This window comes from Triticum aestivum, chromosome 3A (genome assembly GCF_018294505.1).
Source record: "Triticum aestivum cultivar Chinese Spring chromosome 3A, IWGSC CS RefSeq v2.1, whole genome shotgun sequence".
NCBI classification, from domain to species: Eukaryota; Viridiplantae; Streptophyta; class Magnoliopsida; order Poales; family Poaceae; genus Triticum; species Triticum aestivum.
Window position 1 is genome coordinate 688,309,920 of NC_057800.1, and position 1,846 is coordinate 688,311,765.

Below are 1,846 nucleotides of genomic sequence, written 5' to 3' on the forward strand. Positions count from 1 at the left end.
TAGTCAGTGTCACGAATTTAATAAATGTTCATAAATTTGAAAAGTTGTTAACGAGTTGCTCTAAAGTTGTTTTGGCAATGCTCATGTAGTCAGTGTCAGAGCCACGCAGGAAAAAGACTTAACTGAGATACTCAGTTGCTCTACTATACGTGCTTATGGTGGTTTTGTGTTGGCTGGAGGCTCATTATTCTACTGTATAAAGAAAATACAACAAACGGTTAGAACAGCGAGCACATATATATTAACCAATTTAAAAGAGCGGAGTATTTGTAAAGTATCGGAGTTTAGTATAAATCAATATACACCAAAAGTGTTCCCTCGGCTTTGTAGCCGCACATAGTGTCGCGTCAACACAACCAAGAGGCTTCAATGCACCATGCACGAAACCAATGGCGTGTTGATTTCACTCCATGAGTTACCTTGTAAATTACTGAAATGATTATGAGCTAAATATAGAACCGGTCACTGGCACACGTTCGAACCTATCTACTGTCCATATAGGAAACAAAAACTACAGACAAAACAAAGTTTGTTTTGCTTCTTCACAAAGTATAACCCCGTGCCAAATTAACCTAAGGCGCAAATGCCCCAAGCCCCAGACACGTGGCACGGAATCGGTTTACTGTGGATTTTTGTAACCATGAGTTTGCAATGCCAAAGTAGTCACTATCACCTATATAAGCATGACACCTTCCATCCATTGATCCATCCAAGGCGTGGCAGCAAAGCTATTCCTATTGCCGCTTGTTTTTCCCTTCAAACGTTCACCTCGCGCCTAACATGGGGTCTCGGCAGGACCAGCCCGCCGTCAACGGGGAGCAAGGTGACGGCGCGGGGGCAGCCTACGTGCGGTACAGGGAGTGCCAGCGCAACCATGCCATCGGAATCGGCCGCTACGCCGTCGACGGCTGCCAAGAGTTCACGGTGTTAATGGGCGTCGACGAGGCTGCCATGCTCCTCTGCGCGGCGTGTGGCTGCCACCGCAACTTCCACAGGCGCGAGGTCGTCAACGAGTTCGGCGTCGACTACCATGCTCCCCGGACGCCCCCCGCCGACGAACATCGCCGTTGAAGCCATGAAGCCTATTGCTGCTGCTGCTGCCGCCTCTTCTTGCTCATCGTGAATTGGATCTAGCTGGAGCATGCATGGCCCATGCACGGCTGGTAGCATTTTATTTCATCTTCTTTGTCATCTTATGAAATTAGTGTGGATGAATAATACGCGGGGGATGTCCCGTCCGCGTAGATCGATCGATGTGATGAACCTCTTCTTTGAATTCGAATTTGATTTCCCTTGTGCCTTTTTACTTGATGAGGTTTGTTCTTCACTACAGTAACTTTCCAGAGTCTGAAAATAATAAATTTATAGTTACTCTCATTTGCTTTAATCAAACCGATTTCGGAGCAATGTCACCAGATCACCACATCGAGGAACGACCTTTTCTCTTTGGGATATATATCAATCTGCTGTTTCTCCAAGCTACTCGCATCGTCGCGCACGTACGCTCCTCATTCTCCTGATTATAATTAAGTTGGACCATATTATGCGCGCAGGGCGGCTTGATGATTAATCATGTTCTAGCAAGTTGAAACCGACCTCCTTGTGTGTTACCGTGAGACTAGTGCTGTAAGAATGTACTCCCTCTGTCATATAATATAAGAGCATTTTTATAAAATAGAGAGTACTTATTTTGGATGGACGCCGCAACCTTTTTCTCTTTTGATTGGAAGAGTGGACGCCGCAAGTAGCTGAGCTCCGGTCCAAAGCCCGCCCACATGCTCCCAAGTCCTGTCCGGCTAGTTTCCACAAGGCAATGGCAAGGCTGCCATTGCTATACCATGCGTCC

General features: G+C 46.6%; 1 protein-coding gene across 1 annotated transcript; it reads left to right on the forward strand.

The window, feature by feature from the left end:
- The first annotated feature begins 780 nt into the window (after positions 1–780).
- On the forward strand, positions 781–1,179 carry LOC123059109 (mini zinc finger protein 3-like). The gene has a single exon (XM_044481746.1). The coding sequence runs from the start codon at positions 781–783 to the stop codon at positions 1,069–1,071; it is 291 nt and encodes a 96-aa protein (XP_044337681.1). The 3' UTR covers positions 1,072–1,179.
- The last annotated feature ends 667 nt before the right edge of the window (positions 1,180–1,846 follow it).